We start from the raw sequence: 19151 nt of genomic DNA, 5'->3' as shown, positions 1-19151 counted from the left end.
CTTAGTGATTTTGATCGTGTTTATCTCCTCCCCATAGCCCCCTGCTTGTCAAGTGTTGGGATATTCTTGGTGTCCTCTACTGTAAAGACTGATACAAAATATTCATTCAGTGTTTTTGCCATCTCCATATTTCCCACCATTAATTTCCCGGTCTCATCCTCTAAGGGACCAACATTTACTTTAGCCACCCTTTTTCTTTTTATATAACTATAAAAACTCTTACTATCTGTCTTTATATTTTTTGCTAATTTACTTTCATAATCTATCTTCCCTTTCTTAATCAATCTTTTTGTTATTTTTTGCTGTCTTTTAAAGTTTTCCCAATCCTCTATCCTCCCACTAGATTTGGCTACCTTATATGCCCTTGTTTTTAGTCGAATACTATCCTTAATTTCTTTACTTAGCCACAGATGGCTGTCTTTTCTTTTACACCCTTTTTTTCACAGTGGAATGTACTTTTTTTGGAAGTTGTAAAATAACTCCTTAAATGTACACCACTGATCATGTATCGTCTTATCCTTTAACCTATTTTCCCAATCCACTTTACTCAATTCCGCTCTCATACCTTCATAGTCTCCTTTATTCAAGCTTAGCACGCTTGTTTGAGATACAACCTCCTCACCCTCTAACTGAATATGGAATTCAACCATGTTATGGTCACTCATTCCAAGGGGATCCTTTACTAGGACATTTTTAATTAATCCTGTCTCGTTACACAGGACCAGATCTAAGGTTGCTTGCCCCCTGGTTGGTTCAGTTACATACTGCTCAAGAAACCCATCCCTAATACACTCAATAAACTCATCCTCAAGGCAGCCCTGCCCAATTTGATTCGTCCAATTTATATGATAGTTAAAATCCCCCATAATTATAGATGTTCCCTTATTACAAGCCTCAACTATTCCCTGATTGATACTCCGTCCAACCGAGTTGCGACTGTTCGGAGGCTTATATACTACGCCCACTAGTGTTTTTTTCCCCTTATTATTCCTTATCTCCACCCAAACTGTTTCATTATCCTGATCTTTTGACCCAATATCATTTCTCTGTATCAGTGATTCCTTCCTTTATTAACATAGCCACCCCACCTCCCCTTCCTTCCTGCCTGTCCTTCCTGATTGTTAAATAACCTGGTATGTTTAATTCCCAGGCATTGTCACCCTGTAGCCATGTTTCTGTAATGGCCACAAGATCATACCCATATGTAGCTATTTGTGCCTTTAACTCGTCTATTTTGTTACGAATGCTACGTGCATTCAGATAGAGAACTTTCAAATATGTTTTGTGACACTTAGTTCCTGCTTTTGCCCTTTTTATTACTTTACCTTTTACTCCATACCTTCTGCCCCTTCCTGACACGCTCTGGTTTTTAATTTCCCCACTGCTACCTAAGTCTTTGACCTTCTCTTGTCATTTTTATTATTTGTTCTCTTGGAAGCTCCCCCCCACTAGTTAGTTTAAAGCCCTCTCTACAGCCCTAGTTATATGATCCGCCAGGACTCTCGTCCCAGCACTGGCCAAGTGAAGCCCGTCCCAACGGAACAGCTCCCCCCTGTCCCAGTACTGGTGCCAGTGTCCCAGGAAGCAAAACCCATTTCTCCCACACCAGTCTTTGAGCCACGCATTTAACTCTCTTATTTTATTTGTCCTAGCCAAATTCGCTCATGGCTCAGGTAATAATCCAGAGATTATTACCCTTGTGCTTCTGCTTTTTAATTTGGCCCCTAGCTGCTCAAACTCCCTCAGCAGAACCTCCTTCCTTGTCCTATCTATGTCGTTGGTACCAACATGGACCACGACAACTGGATCCTCCCCCTCCCACTCCAAGTTTCTCTCCAGCCCAGAGGAGATGTCCTTAACCCTGGCACCGGGTAGGCAACACAGCCTACGGGACTCTCTCTCTTGGCTGCAGAGAACTCTATCTATCCCCCTAATAATACTATCCCCTACCACTACAACATTTCTATTTACTCCCCCCTCTTGAATGGGCCCCCCTCTCCACGGTGCTGTGGCCAAGTTGCTCATCCTCCCTGCAGCCCCTGCTTCCGTCCCCACAGGGAGTAAGAAGCTCGAACCTGTTGGACAAGAGCAAGGGCTGCGGCTCCTCCAACACTACCTTCTGGATCCCTGTACCTGCCTCACTCGTAGTCACACCGTCCTGTCCCTGACCATGGGCTACATCTGAATTAATTAACTTCATAGGTGTGACCACCTCCTGATACACAGAGTCCAGGTACTTCTCCCCCTCCCTGATGTGTCGCAGTATCTGAAGCTCAGACTCCAGCTCATCAACACGGAGCTGGAGATCCTGTAGCAGCAGACACTTGTCACAGATGTAATCACCGTTAGCCTCAATGGGGTCTACCGGCTCCCACATCTCGCAACAGTAACACATCATCTGCTCCATTCTATGTAATTAATTATATATTTTTTTATTTAATTAATTGGATTTAAATTAAATCAATCCCTCTAAATTACACCAGTTTAATGGTTAACCAACTGTCTCCCTTACAGCACAGACCCTAGAAAAAAACCGCCGAATTTAAGCTTGTAATAAAAAGAAGAAATACTCACCAACCAATCCAACCAATCACTTACCTGCTTCCTGGTGACGTCACTCTTGGATTATTTTTTACCTCTCTCCTCTGCTGTTGATTTGGTATGCCTCTGGTCGCTGCCGGGTTATAGCTCCTCCTGACCTCGCTGCTCACTCCTAGGTCCGATGCTGTACTCGGGCCTCTGGTCGCTGCCGGGTTATAGCTCCTCCTCCTGACCTCGCTGCTCACTCCTAGGTCCGATGCTGTACTCGGGCCTCTGGTCGCTGCCGGGTTATAGCTCCTCCTCCTGACCTCGCTGCTCACTCCTAGGTCCGATGCTGTACTCGGGCCTCTGGTCGCTGCCGGGTTATAGCTCCTCCTCCTGACCTCGCTGCTCACTCCTAGGTCCGATGCTGTACCCAAGTTGCCAACATCCCTTCAATACCACATGCTTCTATTTTACAAATAAGGTTATGTGGTACTTTCAAAATGTCTTTTGAAAGTCCATATATACAACGTCTACTGCACTACCTTCATCAATCCTCTCTTGCTACTTCATCAAAGAACTCAATCAGGTTAGTCAGACAAGATCTGCCTTCAGCAAATCCATGCTTCTCCAAGTGAGAATTAATAGTTTTCCCACCACTGACTAGGGGGTTGCAGAGTGTGTAAGAGAAGAGGCGATACAGTTCCTGAAGCTTGTGTTGAAATTGGTTGAATGAATGAGGACAAGGACTCAGGTCAGAAAGGGAATGAAAATTGAAGTGGTGAGTCACATTTGGGGATGGAACTGATGTGTCAGCAAAGCATTTGCTGATCAAAGCAATCTGTGTTTGGCTCACTTAGTGTTAAAGGACTATAGCGTGAACAACAAATATAGTTTTCTAAATTGAAGTAAATTCCTTTACATGGAAGGAGTGTTTGGGACCCTGTACAATAGTATGGAAAGAAGTTACACAGTAAAGTGCCAAGGAAAGGGAGCTCGATTGGTGGAGGAAGCAACAGCCGAGTAAGATTCTGGCTAGCGCCTTGTCTTATCAATTAATAGGTTCGAGAGTCTAGCGCCAGCAGCTTATTAAGAAATATAAGATTAACAGATTCTCCAAGGTTGCTCCGTTCAGCATTTTCCCACTATACTTCTGTATCCATGGTAACCTCGCTTACCTATTTTAAATTTGTACACTCCGAGGGGGAGACATTCGGTATCACCCCGTTTTGGGTGTAAGTATCGGCCGGGCGGCAAATTTTGCGCCCGGCGCAAATTATCGCCACCTACTGCTAAATTGGCCTCCTTCGCCCCAGGAGGTGCTTGGAGTGCTAAAACAGGCGCTGCGCGACTGTCTTAAGGCGCTAAGCCAGAGGAGTGAGGCGCTACCTCTGAGGGCGGGCGCAGCGCAAGTGTGGCCAGTTAGCGATTGCACACAGACACGCTGGCGCCGGTCAGCTCTTAAAGGGGAGGGTCGATCTTGAATTTCAGCCACACCCTGCGCATCGGAGCCCTGAATCTTGGCCTGGACAGACCTGTTGCCACGTACTTAAGCCAAGGACCATGGAGAGGGCCAGGGAGCGAGCGCAGCGGTTCAGCGAGTGGGCCTTGGAGGCTCTGGTTGGCGCAGTGGAGCGCAGGCGATCTCTCCTGTACCCGGACAGTGGCAGGAGGCCGCTGCCCAGCGACTATCGAAAAGCTTGGAGGGAGGTGGCTCAGAGTGACCTCCAGCGGCATGGTGCCTAGGACCCCTGTGCAATGCAGGAAGAAGTTCAACGACCTCACTCGGGTCGTCAGGGTGAGTGCCCTTTTCAGAATCCTCTTCATCCCTGCATGTCGACCTCACTTTATGGCCAAAGGGTCCTGAAAGCCCCAATGCCCAGCCCTCATCCAACACCTATGGCCCTTTCAGGAAACTCTCACGCACATTCAGCACTTTGCACACTGTAAGGGCTATTTGACCATGGGAGGCAGTGCAGCCAAGATCAGGGCTGCACACTGTACTCGGAGCCCGTCCTTTCTCTTGCAGGGCAAGCTGGCGCATAATAGGAGGCAGCAGCAACGGACCGGGGGAGGCCGGCCTCACCTTCAAGCCCTGACCGATCTGGAGCAGCGAGTCCAACGGATTATGGCAGGCCGGATGATTGGCCCCGTCGCCACCGGAAATGCCGACCCCGTTATGGACAGCAATGGTAAGGTCATCACCTTTTTGACTTCTCTCCTTCCACTTGTTCCTCACACCAGCATCCTTTGCCACTTTCGAGCCAAATCAGTACATTGCAGCACTCATGCCTCCCTTGCTGCCACCCTGTCCTCATGCTAAAGCCACTCTTGTACTTCCCTGCTTTCAGATGCTGATTCACCAGGTGAGGAGGCAGGCCCTCAAGCTGCCACTGTGAGTGATTCTGAAGGTGACGACGAGGAGGAAGCCGGACCATCAGTGCCACCCTCAGCCGAGGCAGCCCATGGCCATAATGGGGACACGCCTTCCCTGGAGGGGAGCAGGGGGGAATGGTCTGAGGAGGGTGAAGCTCCGGGGCCCAGCGGGCTGCAGCAACACGAGGGGGGTAGGGAAGCTCGGCGGCCTTCTCCCCGGAGGGAGAGTCTGGCCTCGAGTCCTGCTACAATGAGCGCAGAAGAGGTGCGGCTCCTCGCTGAAATGAGCGCCCAGGCGGAGCACAGGCACACTGAGCTCATGGCTGCAGTGGCAAGGACGCCAGATTCCATTGAGTCACTCCCAAGGAGTGTCCAGGACTTCGGCGCAGCAAAGGCAAGGATTGTCCAGGACTTCGGCGCAGCACGGGCAAGGAGTGTCCAGGACGTCGGTGCAGCATAGGCAAGGATTGTCCAGGACGTCGGCGCAGCACAGGCAAGGATTGTCCAGGACGTCGGTGCAGCACAGGCAAGGATTGTCCAGGACGTCGGTGCAGCACAGGCAAGGAGTGTCCAGGACGTCGGCGCAGCACAGGCAAGGATTGTCCAGGACGTCGGCGCAGCACAGGCAAGGATTGTCCAGGACGTCGGCACAGCACAGGCAAGGATTGTCCAGGACGTCGGCGCAGCACAGGCAAGGATTGTCCAGGACGTCGGCGCAGCACAGGCAAGGAGTGTCCAGGACGTCGGCGCAGCACAGGCAAGGATTGTCCAGGACGTCGGCGCAGCACAGGCAAGGATTGTCCAGGACGTCGGTGCAGCACAAGCAAGGATTGTCCAGGACTTCGGCGCAGCACAGGCAAGGATTGTCCAGGACGTCGGTGCAGCACAGGCAAGGATTGTCCAGGACGTCGGCGCAGCACAGGCAAGGATTGTCCAGGACGTTGGCGCAGCACAGGCAAGGAGTGTCCAGGACGTCGGTGCAGCACAGGCAAGGATTGTCCAGGACGTCGGCGCAGCACAAGCAAGGATTGTCCAGGACTTCGGTGCAGCACAGGCAAGGATTGTCCAGGACGTCGGCGCAGCACAGGCAAGGAGTGTCCAGGACGTCGGTGCAGCACAGGCAAGGATTGTCCAGGACGTCGGTGCAGCACAGGCAAGGATTGTCCAGGACTTCGGCGCAGCACAGGCAAGGATTGTCCAGGACGTCGGTGCAGCACAGGCAAGGATTGTCCAGGACGTCGGCGCAGCACAGGCAAGGATTGTCCAGGACGTCTGCGCAGCACAGGCGGCTGCCACGCAATTGCTAAGTGCTGCAATGCAGTCAGTGGCTGGTCTCATGCAGGCGCAGATTGAGGCCACACGAGCACTGACTGCTGCCACCCTCGCTGGATCGGGCAGGATTCCCTGGGGCCCTCACCACGCCGCAGCAGGCCAGCAATCTGTGCTTCAGCAGATTGCTCCGCATGCTGCAGTGCTGCCCCGTGGGAGTGCCAGTGTATTGGCCGAACAGGGAGTTGCTGTCCTCTCTCAGGATGACAGCATTCCTGCTGCCAACACTGTCACTTCTCCACTGCAGCTGCCACCACCTGTAGGACAGACTGCTGCCGCCCATGCAGAGTTGGAGCAGTCAGCAGCCGGGCCCTCCAGGCCCAGAGCTGGTCCAGGCTGTCCCTCAAGGGCATCTGCAGTCTCAGTTTCTGACACTCAGCAGCCTTCCCCCAGCCTTGCTGCAGCCACTGGGGTCCCATTACGGAGGAGCTGCAGGGTGGGAAGGGGCCAATCTCGCAAGCGAAGCAGATCACCCTCGAAGGGCAAAAAGTAGGAGGTGTGGCAAAATGATGTTTGTTTTATTGAAGGCCGAGGATCGTGGTCATATTTTTGTTACTGTTTTGGCCATTGCCTCCAGGTTGTGAGAGCCAGTTATGTGACTGACTTTTTTGGGGGGTTTCTTTCTATTACTTTGTCATGCGGGAAGGGTACACAGTTTGTTAAATAAAGAAGTGTCTTTATTCAGAATGTGCATGTTTGCTCTTTGAACTAATTGCTGCCTTGACCGGCTCAGGGGTTGCGGAACGGTTCCATTCAGGTTCTTTGAATGGCAGAAGCCATTCCCTCAGAGGGGGCCTAGAAGCGACTTGCTATAAGCCGCTGACGGACGGCCCTTGCACTTTGTGCCTCCCTCCCGTCTTGGTGCTGCTGCTCCTCCTCCTCCTCTGCTGGTGCTCCAATGTCTGGTGGCATTGGCTGAGTCCTGAGGATTGCCAGGTTATGCAGCATGCAGCACACCACAACAAAGTGGGAGACTCGCTCAGGTGAGTACTGAACGGCTCCTCCGGAATGGTCCAGACAGCGGAACCGTTGCTTGAGCACGCCGATTGTGTGCTCAACGATGTTCCTAGTAGCTTGATGGCTCTTATCGTATCATTCTTCAGCAGGGGTGCTGGGCGAACGGAGCAGGGTCATCAGCCAGGTGCACAGAGCATAGCCCTTGTCCCCGAGAAGCCAGCCTCCTGGGTGAGCCGGGGCCTCAAAGGGCTGCCACAGAAGTCTGGTGCAGGATGAAGGTGTCGTGGCTGCTGCCTGGAAAGCGGGCATTGACCGCGAGTATCAGCTGTCTGTGGTCACAGACCAACTGGACGTTCAACGAATGGAACCCCTTTCGGTTGCGGAAATCCTCGGCATTCTCTTGCGGCGCCCACAAAGCCACATGCGTGCAGTCAGTGGCGCCCTGCACCATGGGGAAGCCTGCTATTCTTGCAAAGCCCATTGCGTGCTCTTGCTGCTTGTCCGGGGTCATGGGGAAGGAGATGTACTGTCGTCTCCTTTTTAAAGAGGGCATTCATGACTTGACGGATGCAGCAATGCACTGCGAACTGGGAGATATTGGCAATGTCCCCAGTAGCGGATTGAAAGGAGCTGGTGGCATAGAAGTTGACAGGCACTGTTACCTTCACTGCCACCGACAGATACGTCCTGCTCCTCAGTTGAGGCTGCAGATCTGGCTGAAGCAGGTGGCAGAGCTCAGTGACCACCTCCTTGCTGAATCGCAGCCTCTGAAAACACTGCTCCTCAGATATATTGATGTATGAGAACTGTTGGCGGAAAACCCAGGGAGCGTAAGGTCTCGTGTGCCGACGCCTGTTGGCCCTCCTCCGCCTGGCCATGATTGCCACTCTCTCTCTGCGTCACTGTGCCCTCTCAATGTAATGGAGAAGCACGACATTCCCATCCATTGCAGCCCCCATAGTATGTGGCCACTCAAAGTTATGCCGGTGAAAAAGCAAAGCAACTACAAAGTTCTGGTCAGAAGCCAAAAGTACCTCAGCGAGCGCTGACTCAATGCAGAAATCTCTCTCCCTTTGTCTCTCTACAAATCTCTCTCTCTCTCTCTCTCTCTCTCTCTCTCTCTCTCTCTCTCTCTCTCTCTCTCTCTCAGAAGGAGTGGTCCAAAAATGGCTACCACAAAGAAGCCAGGAAGAGCCCCCTTTAAATAGCGCCCCCACAGCGACTGGCAACCATTCCAGTCAACCTGTCGTTGGGAGTGACAGGCGGAAAGGAGGGGGACGCTACTGAATTTCCGGTCCGGGGCGCCCCAAGGGCGTTGCACTCTGAAATGACGTCAGGATCTGCATGCGCAGCTGAGCGGGCGTTGCGGTTTAGCGCTGCCGCTAAATGTTCGCGAGAGGCGCAGGTATCGCCGCGCCCGGGCGCTAGCTAGTTCGCGTTCCACTTATCGCCCTCTTAAGGCGCTAACGGGTGGCGCAACCAACTGAATTTCTCCCCCCTAAACTCTTGTGATACAATTCTCATCTAAGGATCTATTGTCTAAAGGAATACTACACCAGCTATCTTATCTTACTCAGGCTGCTTATTCTGTTTTAGACACTATACTATTTATTTAACCCATGATGCTTTTTGCTTATGTCAAGTTATCATCACACACGTCATTTTTCTACTATTACCTCTAAAATATACAAGCTCTATCCCAGATAGAATGGTCCCTCTGGAAAGGGGAAATTGTGCTTCTTGGTGGAATCATGTCGATGGGTGAAATGTTCAGGTGATTGTGCAGATTAGGAGAGCGGATGAGAGCAGAGTTATGGAAAATCGTATGGATATGTTCAAGGGTGCTTGTCAACTATTGCTGAGAGAAAGCCTCAGCGGAGCAGGAAGGAGGATGTTTCAGAAGCTCTGGTGCCGAACGTGGAATCATTTGGAGTAGATGCAACAGAGACTGAAACAGAGAGAAAGGGATGAAATGATTAGAGGATACAGGATGGGAAGGAGCATAATCCAGGTAGTTGTGGGAGTTGGTGGCTTTGTAGTACATCTCTATAGAAACCCCATTACCTGAGATGGACAAAGAGAAATCCGGGAAAGGGCCAGAAATGAACCATGCGAAGATGAGAGATGAGCAGAAATTAGAATTGTACTGAATGACATTTTCAAGATCAGAGTGAATGCATTAAGTGGCTCCAACAAGGTCATCAATGTAATTTATGTGATGGAAGAGATTAGGGAGGGGGCCTGAGTAGGACTCAGTTTTACAGACTGTGCTATCATTGAAATATCAGAGCAAAACTCCTCTCCTGCACTATCTCTTAACATAAAATTGATCCCTGAAACATGGTCATCCACTGCACGTGGCGAGCACTACCACCGAGTCAGATCTAGCGCAGTCTCTGCAGGCTTTAAATACTCTGACAGACTTCTGAAGTAAAGTCAGCCTGATAAATCATTCAACATCATCCTTTGAAACAACACTGAAAACAAAGAACATTAGACAACGCTGTCTTATAATTACATTATATTAACAACCATTCACAGGCTATCAAATACTTAGAATATTTGTCCACACAAATACATCTGCCATTATAGTAAATTTCAAATACAACTCTACCCAAAGTATCATGCTGTCTAAATTTAATAGAATGATATCTAAACAGCAAGGTACCAAGAAATGCTTCTAAAGGAATAAAGCATCTGAAATGACCCTTTTATTGCTTCCCAGCCTAATGTATATTAATCTCTCTGCCTTTCTTACCTCTCTTTCCTCCTTTAAGACGCTCCTTAAAACCTACCTCTTTGAGCAAGCTTTTGGTCATCTGCCCTAATATCTCCCTTTGTGGCTCCGTGTCAAATTTTGTTTTATAACAATCCTGCGACGCGCCTTGGGACATTTTACTACATTAAAGATGCTATATAAATACAAGTTGTTGTTGTTACAGTTTGCAGAAACCAGCATTAGCTCTGGGTATTGTGGCCAATAAAAAAAAATCAGTAAATATTCTAATGTAGACAGAATTGCTTAATTTTTGTCACACTGCAGAGACTGTATACCCATGGTGAAAGGAAGCTCTGTACCACCATGAATCACCATGACACTCTTCAAGTTATCTGCTTCCTCCTTGAACAGTAGCACAACCAGTTCCCCCTATCCACCTTTGCCTGTGAAAGCTTGTTTTTACACTGAACTTCCCTTTTAACTCCACTCCTTGCCTCCAAATAAAAGACCTCCTTGTGGCATGCCACTTTATAACTCTGCCTCCCATTCTGATCTCTTTGTAGGGTTTGGAAAAACCAATGCTTTCTTTTCCATTTTCTCCAATGTGCAATCATTGGATAGAAATATGTTTAATAGCCCCTGCAGTTCTTCATGCAGGCAGTTGTCAATCTGCTGTGCCACCATTTGGGAGGCATTAAGTTGAACCAAGCAACTCTTCCCCTTAAGGGGGGAAAACCTGTCCAATCTCAGATCACAACTGGACTCGTGTCAACCAAACCAGAAATTGAAGCCCATTTGAGAGATTGTGAAATAGTATCAGGAAAATCTTGTTTGAAGCAATTTATTTTTGAAACCATGGGTAAAAGCTATAACTTGAACTTAAATTAATGTCCCCACTACATAAAAAGTAAAATTAGGCTAACAAACTTATTTTGTGTTGTTTTTATGATCTGGACATAACGTTTTGGCTACCTTTTTTTTGATGCAATGTGGTTGAGTTCTGGGACAGGGAATAGAAATTGCAGGTTATGACCTGAGCTATGAGGTTGGAGCCATGTTAGATTAGTGAAAATTTAAAGCAACATCAAAGCTTACAACCCTAAATAAAACGGGGGTTCCCCACATGTCCAGTTCTCAAGTGGCAGTATTGACATCTAAGATTTGATTTTGTTTTCCTAAGTATGACTGGCCATTGCTGCAATTTCATGGCTTATCATTTGTTATTCCTCTCTTCTTCTCTTGTTCTTTTTCTGCTCTTACTCTTCAGTCCCTTTTGTATTTCCATTTCTTGCACACAATTGGCAATCTGAGAACCTGAAGAGTCCAGGAGGAATCTAGTCAGTTGAAAGGGCCTTAGTTCAAGCCTTGGCATGTTTTACTATTCCTCACTTTAGCATGTGAAGTACAGTTTTAGTGTTCATGGAGTGTTAGAAAGAGGGTAAAGAAGGAGCTACACACAAAGGATTGCCAATTTGGAAGGCAGCAAAGAAGGATTAGAGGTGGGGAATATACACACACACCTGGATAGCTCTTTGTTGGCTGGCATGGACAAGATGGGCTGAATGGCCTCCTTCTGTGCTGTAAATTTCTATGATTCTTTGCAGGTGAGTAGGTTGCTTCTGATTTTCAGCTCCCTGGAAAGTAACTTGCCTCCGGTGAAGTAGTGAATAAAATTTTCCACTACTTATGTGATACCCCTGTGTCACAGCGTGCTATCTTTATACTGTGCATTTGGCACTCTTGTTTGACAAAAGTCAAATACAAAGCGTCCATCTGGAATAATATTGGTGCAAACAGGAGCATCTCCTAGATATGCTCCCATTTCATTTAACCCATCTTTTTATCAGTGCTTTCAATCAGTAAAATCTACCCTGGCAGTTGGAGGCCAGAACGCAGTACACTATGTACATGTTTGCTCCAGCATGCACTGATCTCTACCAGCTCCCATCCACACTGACCTGAGTATGTAGTGTAATTGCAACTTCCTCCATAGCTGCTGTCAGAGCTGGTGGATGTGGTGTAAAGGAAGTATAAAACTTCAGGCTCCTACCCTCTCAAACAAGTAAGTCTGAAGATATATTCTTCTTGTTGCTGTCTCTTGGGATTGTATAGCCTTAAACCAATGGAAGGAGAACAAAGTTAGTCCCATCAATTATCTGTTTATAATCTTATTACTTAAGTTTTGGGCCACATCGCTTGTATTGAAGGGGATAGGGACATAGTTTCCAGGAGTGAGCTCTCACCTCTTCAGATTAAATTGATGCAACAAGATGTACTAAGTAGTCAGATGTACTATATTATATACCTTCCCCCTCAGGACCCCTCCCAGATCTCTTTCTCCATTAACTGATGACTGTTGCCAACGTGGGAGCTTTACAGCTGTCTCCTTAGTGAATGCTTACTCCTTTAACTGGAAGGATTGACTGGACTATCGGCTTTGTTAGCTGTGTGATCAGCTGACTGGGTATATGTTTCCGAAGCACAATATTGGTTTCACCGGTTGTGTGGTTTTTTAATCCTCCTTTCTCACTTCCTTCCTACTGATTTCCCACCCCCTCTGTTTACCCCTCCCAGAAAGATTTCTGCTGGTGTGTGATGCCTCCTCAGAACTGGCAAATCCTGTGCCATTAGAGTTGATACACTGCCTATGAATTTTAAATACTATTGCAATAGATTCTTTTTAACTACAATTTTCATACCCCAGAAATTGTGTAAACTTAAAGGTTTCATTATACCAGAAAGTAATGTTTTTGTAATTTGGAATTTAGAATAGTTACTCTCAATTCTGCTAGTTCTAATTTGATCACCGTAGTATGAAATAAACTGTGTGATTGTAAGAACAAGAATAGAATGGACAGGTTGACTTTGGCTGAAGTTGTTAAAAATCCAAAGCCACTAGAAAGAGCTTTGGCAACTACTGGGAATTTATATTAAATATTTACCACCGATATTTAAAAGTTTTGAGTGCTATTTTAATAACTATAAATTCAGTCAAAGTTATTATGGTTCTTAACTCTTTACAGTCTGGGTTGTCTAGAAATTTCTGCACTTTTGGGCACTCCAGACTTTAAAGGGTTATACTTCTTTTCTTTATCAAGGAACCTCCATCCCCAGATGACATGTGGTAGCTGCCGACCAGGAAGCTTGCATACGTCCACAGCCAAGGCCATCGCATATTCGTGAATCACAAGTCTGCAAAGCATTGTTTGATTTTTGCGAAGGGAATTCAAAAAGGGTGCGAATACAATACCAGAATTCAGTAACCAGCAATGATTCACCCAGGATTTGATTTATTTACGGTGGTCGAAAATACAGAAGATCGAATTATTTCCACTATAAATTGGGCATTGTTTGATTTAATCTTGTTGAATTAAAAGTGCAATTTTGTCTTTTTTTTTAAAAAGCTTCTATTTAATGGAATATGACCTCCTTACAAAGTGTATTGAATGGAAAAACTAACTGATGTCCCTCTCTGGTGCAAATGTAGCAGCCAAGTATTTGGTTTATCTAAAGAAGAATCCCCTCCACCCAAAGAACTTTTGTTGCAATTGTAATCTTCTTTAAATTGAGTCTTGGGTAAGCTACTCTTCAACTTATGTCCCAATACCAGAGAGTATGAATGCTCTAAAATTTTAATTTTGGGTTTGGCAGGCCGTAAATAAATGCTCACATGTTGAGTATGCCACAGATCAAACTCGAATCATAACATCCACATTACTATGGGCTTTTTAAAAGCAAACTACACTGCTGGGGAAAGTGATTAATCGGAATTATATAATGCCATGTCTCTAATTTTGAAAAATCCAACTAAGGTGTGTACATTATTAAATGGCAGAGTGCCCTGTGTTCTTGCTGTTAAATGAAAAATCTACCACATGTGAGATTTTCACTTATACTAACCGTTAGTTATTTAATGTATATTTTAATGCTGCTTTTCCACTTTGACACCTTCCCACCTCCAAAAATTAAAATGTTACTTTATTTATCTTCATGGGCTTAAGCCTTCATTTATCTATCATCAGCTAAATGGACAGAAGACCAAGCCACAGATGTTTGAGTTGAGCATCAATATTGCTGTATCAGCTGATTGGTATGCAGGCTGTAGTGGTGAAGGTCATTTGGTTTGATTTTTTTTTCCTTCGAGGAGATGATGGTCTTTCACTAGGTCATTCTACTTATCCAGATCACCAAGAACGATAATGCTGGTAGCATTATTGGTCAGTAGATTGGATTGTCCAGCCAGCACTGGACGGTAGTTTGTGACCACAGAGATAGGAAGTGAGCTGCTTTATTGCTGTGCTTTGGAGTGTCATAGTACTTTTCCCATTGATATACAAAACTTTTAAGTGTTACCATGATCTGTAATCATCAAACCTTTTATTTGTTTCCTTTTCTATTGTGTATTAATGATACAATGCTAAGAATGCATTTCTAAAATCTGTAAAAGTGAGAAATGGATGCATTGTTGCACTTCATTAACCAATCTTTATTAATATCTGACAATCCATGGCATTATATAATAACCTTTAAATATATCCGCAAAGGGTAAATAACACACTTCAGGATTAATTTAGGCTTGATTGTGTCCCAAGTAATTGCAGATTTTTCAATATTGCTTTAAATGTTTATTTGTATTTAATGCTTTATAATCAACTATTTGGTAACAGGAGTACTTTCTCATTGTACTAAATCTTTCTTTAACTGTTTTCCAAAAGTAGAGGATTAAACAGAAGAAAATATTGAGGTCTATTTCAGGGTGGGAAGGTTTTATTTAAAGTGTATTGTCCTGAGGACATGCAGCTTGATGGTACAGGTTGTCTGGCGGTAGATCTGCATGTTCAGTGGGTTTAACTACATGGAAAGGAATTGGTTATGACACTGGATCAGGTTTCCATATACCACTGTGAACAGACAGTTTAATACATAGTGACTGTATCGAATGAGCTTCCAGCTGTATTCCAGTTCTGAACTAAAATGTAGATTGTGACATTGGATTTTCTTTCAATCTCATCATAGCAAGAAATTTTTTTTTAGTCATCATGGTTAAAAATTGCATTGTACAGAGCTTCAACAGAATGGAATTCTAGCGATGGTAAAATGAATGCTTTATTTTTATGTATTTTTGGTGTAGTGCCACCTGATTATAAAAGGTTCAGCAGTCAGTCCTTGACGATTTTTAAGTTTTTATCACGGTGGCTATAATTCTCAACCCAAATACAAGGAAAAATTAGCAAAATGTTTGAACTTGTTGTAGTGTCTAATTTTTCCCCCTAAGTAATGAAGCAACATTACTTTTGCTTAAATATTGCTACTTCACAGTATTTTACATCAAACTAAAAATCTGAAATTGCTTTAGAAGCAACTTTTACTCTGAGTCCTCTCCCATTTTCCTTTATTAAGTTGTCAGTGGTGCCACCCAGTTCCATATTTCCTCTCTTGCATTGCAAGATGGTCTAAGCCACTGACTTCTCAATGGCAGCCAGCTATATCTGTGTAATTCTGTGGTGCAGACCTGACTTAGTCAATTTTTCTTCTCACCGAGATGGATTTCGGCAGGGTATTGAACTCGAGCCCTCTGACTGAATGGAGTCCAATGCTGTGCCATTAGAGCAACCCCACCATTTAAGGAACAAAAGATCCAGTCGCAATATAAGGAACAAAAGATCCAGTCGCAATATTGTGAAGTTGGATAGTATTTCATTAGTGAATTCTAACCTATCTGCTTCATTTGTGAAATTTGCAGTAATACAAATTAGATAAATATTAAAAAGATGGCTCCTGAAATAATATCTAATGGGTTTTTGTGGAAAATGATAAAGCCATGTATTAATGTGCAAGATTAATGAGCTTAATATGTATTTAAAGTGCTCTCTTAATAGTTAAAACTTGTGATTTTAAGTAAAGATTGATTTTTGGCATCCTTAATGAAATATACATTGCTGGCAATATAAAACTACTCACTAATAAACTTTAAAAGCAAATTACTCCAAAATGGATTTTCTAATTTGAATGGTTTGGAAAGAATACTTGTGTCCGAGAAAATGACCTGTAATTTTAAATGAAGGATGTGTTTTGGGTAGTCTGATGAAATAAATGTCTTCAAGTGAGGCTGACCAGATAACTCCCAAGTGACAAGTCATGAAAGTTTTGGTCAGCTTCACAAGTAAGAGATATTCAGTAGATCACTAGACTGTTCATGGTCTATTCTACTTATAATATTCATGCTATGTTTCAATTAAAAATTAATTTTAATATTTTGGATAATTGATTGGAATCACAATTTTCATTGGAATATCATAACTCTTATTTTCATTGTTACACAAGTGTTGGAGAAATACTGTTTTATTTGAAAAACTTCCAAAATTGAGGGTTGTTGCTTTTAAGAGGGCAAGCCAGTTCTGAACTTTGCTCATCCTTTGCTTCAAGGTTTTTAAACGGTTGCAGATTTGATCTGAAGCATTGTTGTCTTTCGGACAAACCAAGTGCGAATTGACTTTGCTCACTGTTGTGTAATGAATGTCAGACAAATGAACTTTCCTACCCACTGTTGCTTATGTCGTGATGTCAGAAAATGTAACTGTAATCACACCAGTTTGCCTTACTACGTTCTAGGATAGCATTTGTCCCAGCACATTGCAAAAGAAGGGATTATATGATACATCTGTTTGACTTAAGTCTGAAACTTGCTGTGCCTGTCTTAGAAGAAAACCTTGTGAATTGCCATAAAAATTCATTATCTGTAGATATATTGTTTGTTTATAGTGTTCATTATCAGGTAGCATCTACATACTGCTAGACTTCCCTTCACTCGCACATTTATATATATTTTTTCGGATCAAAAGATAACGGCATTGGAAAATATTTTAATAACTGTTTACTTTAGCATAGAAAATAATTGCGCTATCCGTGAGAAGTAATTTAAATTTTCTATTCCGTTTCACACACTAGAACACATTGATTGACGTGTAGAATGTGTAACAATACTTGGTACATTATTGTTCACAGCAATTAAACTGTTATTGGAAATCCAGATTAAGATTAAGTGTTTACAAAAAGCTTGTTAATTGTATATTTTGTATTATGTACTGATCCCAACTCCAAAGGAAATAATGTGTGAATTTAGTTCCTAACTGTGAGATTGTACTATTTGTTTGGAGTCAATTGAACAAATTGCATATGCCTGTGAATTGTTGTGTTTGCAGATTGTGGAAGTTTGAAATACATTTATGGCTGAAGAATGGTGCCATTTATTAAAGTGTCAGGCAATTGCATTATATTTGTGTTTTTACTACAGTTAAATCATGAAAATTGCATAAATGGGTTGACGAGCAATTTTGTTTGTGACCTGGGATCTTTATAGACTGCGTTTAAACATGTCAAAAAACAAAATTGTGCTGTAGAAAATTAACCTGTTCATCTAATCTAAACCAAAGTAGCATACAAAGCAGTTTGCTATTTATACAAATATATTTGTATATTTGCTGAGCTTCTGATCTTGAATGCATCAATTGGAGGATCGACACTTGGCCCAAGAGAAAGGAAGAAAAGTCACAATCACCCTGGGTTGTTCCATACCTCCTAATAGTTGAATCAAGAGCAATAATAGATTTTGGTGTATTTGGCCTGCCTGTGCTTTATTTGGTGTTTTTTAAAAATTCATTCATGGGATGTGGACGTCACTGGCAAGGCCAGCATTTATTGCCCATCCCTAGTTACCCTTGAGAAGGTGGTGGTGAGCTGCTGCTTTGTGGCTTGCTAGGCCATTAGAAGCAGTTAAGAGTCAACCTCATTGCTGTGGGTCTGGAGTCGCATATAGGCCAGACCAGGTACATTGCAAACAAAATTAGAACATTAGCTTTTACGACAATCCGGTAGTTTCATGGTCGCCGTTACGGATACTAGCTTTTTATTCCAGATTTATTTATTAACTGAATTTAAATTCCCCAGCTGTGTGGAGGGATTTGAACTCATGTCACCGGATCATTAGTCCAAGCCTCTAGATTACTAGTCCAGTAACATAACCACCATGCTACCGTTTCCATGGATGCATAGTCTTTTTTAAGTCGTTAGTTTAGTGTGCATATACTAAAATCATCTAGAGTGTTTTGTTGTTGGCTCTTCGGTTGTAATGCCCCTCTATATGCAAATTTCTGTCACCCTTGCCCCTGTTTGGCTAAAATTTCATATTCCTAAATCGGCAAATCTCCGCTGAACAAGTCGGGAATGTGTCAATTAGCTCATAGCTAATCCCCAATCGTGAAGCTCAAAAAAAAAAAGTATGAATCACAAATGGGCAGTCAACAACATAGATTTAAAAAAGGGGAACCAGTCAAATTGTTCAAAATATTTTTTGAAAACCCTCTGACCATCGTCACTAAATTTACTACTTGCTGCTAGAAATAGTTTGTAACAAACACACAAAGCAATAAAATTTACATTTTCTGGGTTAGAAATGCTTTCTGAGCCCCATGACTATGTCAGAAGCCTGAACCTCGAGTTTATACAAGTCCCAGATATATTCTAGTTCCGTGTTTCTCAAACTGGGGACTGTGGACCCCCGGCGTCTGTAGAGACTTTGCAGGAGGTCTGCAGCCGGAGGTAATTTCAAGCCTGCTCCTCTATAAAACGTGACACTGATTCTATTCTTGCGAATTAATCTCAACGGCTGGGCCCGCCTCATCTCGGAGGCCGACAGCCGTCACTCACTTTGCAACGAGCGCCCCCCCCTGCCGCTTGAACCGATTCCTCTCCCTGGCGCCGCGATATATTCACGCAAACATGTACAATCCCACAGTGCAGCTGTTACAGAACATGCAAGTGGGACAGTATGACGGTGAGTCAAGCTTCCAGCAGCATCCCAGCACGTGCTCGTGCCCTCACTCACCTTGGCCAGCCTACTGACTGTTTTAAAAATTGTCCAGCATTAAGTGGCTAATAGTGGCCTTCTGTTGCTGCGGAGTACGCAGAATTGGTGTGAGAAGCAGGCGCACCCATCTCGCTGATACCTGTTTTCTTAAAAGCATTATTAAAACATTCTTTGCATGCAGCACTTTCACATGAGTATTATATACTGTAGTATTATTTAGATGGGGGTCTGTGATTACTAATCAATTTGAAAAGGGGACCTTCAACCAAAAATGTTTGAGAACCACTGCTGCAGTGGCAAGTTACTACAAGTCCCCAGGTACACCATTTTTTAGGAGTACAGTGGAATTTGGATAAAAATTTAGGTCCAAATCCGTTTCTC

General features: G+C 44.3%; 1 protein-coding gene across 5 annotated transcripts in view; it reads left to right on the top strand.

The window, feature by feature from the left end:
• ppm1aa (protein phosphatase, Mg2+/Mn2+ dependent, 1Aa) overlaps positions 1 to 17178 on the top strand; it is a 40672-nt gene extending 23494 nt beyond the window's left edge. For 2 of the 5 annotated variants that reach the window (XM_086002861.1, XM_086002860.1), the window contains exon 6: positions 12928 to 13017. In XM_086002861.1, the coding sequence (XP_085858987.1) occupies positions 12928 to 12975 (48 nt within the window). In that variant the 3' untranslated portion in view covers positions 12976 to 13017. The other 3 variants (XM_086002864.1, XM_086002862.1, XM_086002863.1) reach the window with 3 other exon arrangements.
• Positions 17179 to 19151: the final 1973 nt, after the last annotated feature.

Source organism: Somniosus microcephalus, chromosome 12 (genome assembly GCF_052327205.1).
Source record: "Somniosus microcephalus isolate GS21.2 chromosome 12, FLI_Smic_1.0, whole genome shotgun sequence".
NCBI lineage: Eukaryota > Metazoa > Chordata > Chondrichthyes > Squaliformes > Somniosidae > Somniosus > Somniosus microcephalus.
Note: the sequence above shows the minus strand (reverse complement) of the source record. Positions and strands in the feature narration are given on the sequence as shown.